At 39.5% G+C, this 1,548-nt stretch overlaps 1 protein-coding gene across 1 annotated transcript in view; it reads left to right on the plus strand.

Annotated features, from left to right (window-relative positions):
- The first annotated feature begins 601 nt into the window (after positions 1-601).
- Positions 602-1,548, plus strand: part of LOC108779812 (G patch domain-containing protein 1 homolog) — a 5,104-nt gene continuing 4,157 nt past the window's right edge. Inside the window, exons 1-2 of the mRNA XM_018547319.1 lie at positions 602-675; positions 769-1,141. Of these exons, the coding sequence (XP_018402821.1) occupies positions 612-675; positions 769-1,141 (437 nt within the window). The 5' untranslated portion in view covers positions 602-611. The remainder of the gene's footprint in view (positions 676-768; positions 1,142-1,548) is intronic.

Below are 1,548 nucleotides of genomic sequence, written 5' to 3' on the forward strand. Positions count from 1 at the left end.
AGCCCGGATCCTCATACGGGCAACAGCGCTTTGACACCAAACGCTGATTGGTGAAAAACCGGTGGCGAGGGTAAAATTTACCCCCATAACCCGTTTTTCACCAATCAGTGTCCGGTGTCAAAGCGCTGTTGTCCGTATGAGGATCCGGGCTAATCCAACCTTTAACAGTTTACGGCCAGTATAAATCAACCTTTACATCATGCAGGCTAGTGTGTGTGCATGGGTGTCCACCATGTGTGTGTGTGAGTGAAGTGAAATAGATATACGTTTGTTTCACTTCAACTTATTGCGCTGTAGTGCAGGCAAAAGGAACAAGCCTATTGTCATGTCCTTTCTCAGGTTTCTCTCTGCTTCTATTATTAAGCTTCACAGTTTTACTAAAGATTTTTATTTGTGACATGATCTGGCCGTATCGACCTCCTATTTACTGTTTAGAGGTGTGAGCCATTAAGGAAGAAGAAGTATACTCGTGAATGATGTTTCTCTTTTAACCTCAAATACGCTCTGCACAATTTCAGTTTTGTGATCGAGAAGCGCGTGATTAAAGTTGTTACGTTTGGTTAAATCAAACGAAAAGATTTCACTGTGGAAATTTGATTTCCTTGCTCGAAATGGGCGATTCAGACGAGGATAATTACGCAACGTTTGGTGTTCCTCTTGATCCTTTGGACGAAGGTATACAAACAGAATAAATTATAGTGCGTGGAAGTATATTGTTTTATAAATGTTCTTTTTGTTGTATTATGTCAAAAAGTTTTGATCTTGCAGAGAACATCCCGCGAAAGAAGCCTGTCACGATCGAGGATCAATATGCATATGACGCCCAAGGTAGACGTAGATTCCATGGGGCCTTTACAGGTGGTTTCTCAGCAGGATACTTCAACACCGTCGGCACTCGCGATGGCTGGAGACCACAGCGGTTTAAGTCTTCCAGGAGTAACAAGGCGGACAGCGTTATTCAGCGACCAGAAGATTTTATGGATGAAGAGGATACAAGTCTCTTTGGGATAGCTCCTAAAGGTATTCGAGCCACCAGTGATTATGCTGATCATGAACAGAAGGGAAAAAAGAGGGAAAGGATAAATCAAGAAGAACCTATCCCTGGTACTCCCATCTTAAAGGAACTTCTAAGACCTGTCAAGTTAGTATTTGTAAAAATTAATGTCAAAAATACTAATTAATATAAGGTTCTGTAAGTATAAAACAATATAAATAAAAAAGGGGCAAAGAGCCAACGATGTAACAAACAAAAAACTTTAATTCAAATAATAATAATGTATAGCTGTAAATATAAATGTGACGACTCTGATCGGGTCATTCTCAATATTACAGTAAAGACAAATAAATTCGTTATTAGCTGATGAATGTTACAAAATTCATTATCCTTCTAAAATTATTTTGTTTGTGTTCTTCATGCTTTGAGTCCATTAATTAAAAAGTTAAATTGTGTATGTGTGTGTGTGTGGGTGTGTGTGTGTGTGGGTGTGTGTGTGTGTGTGTGTGTGTGTGTGTGTGTGTGTGTGTGTGTGTGTGTGTGTGTGTGTGTGT

Source organism: Cyphomyrmex costatus, unplaced genomic scaffold (assembly GCF_001594065.2).
Source record: "Cyphomyrmex costatus isolate MS0001 unplaced genomic scaffold, Ccosl1.0 scaffold63, whole genome shotgun sequence".
Taxonomy (NCBI): Eukaryota; Metazoa; Arthropoda; class Insecta; order Hymenoptera; family Formicidae; genus Cyphomyrmex; species Cyphomyrmex costatus.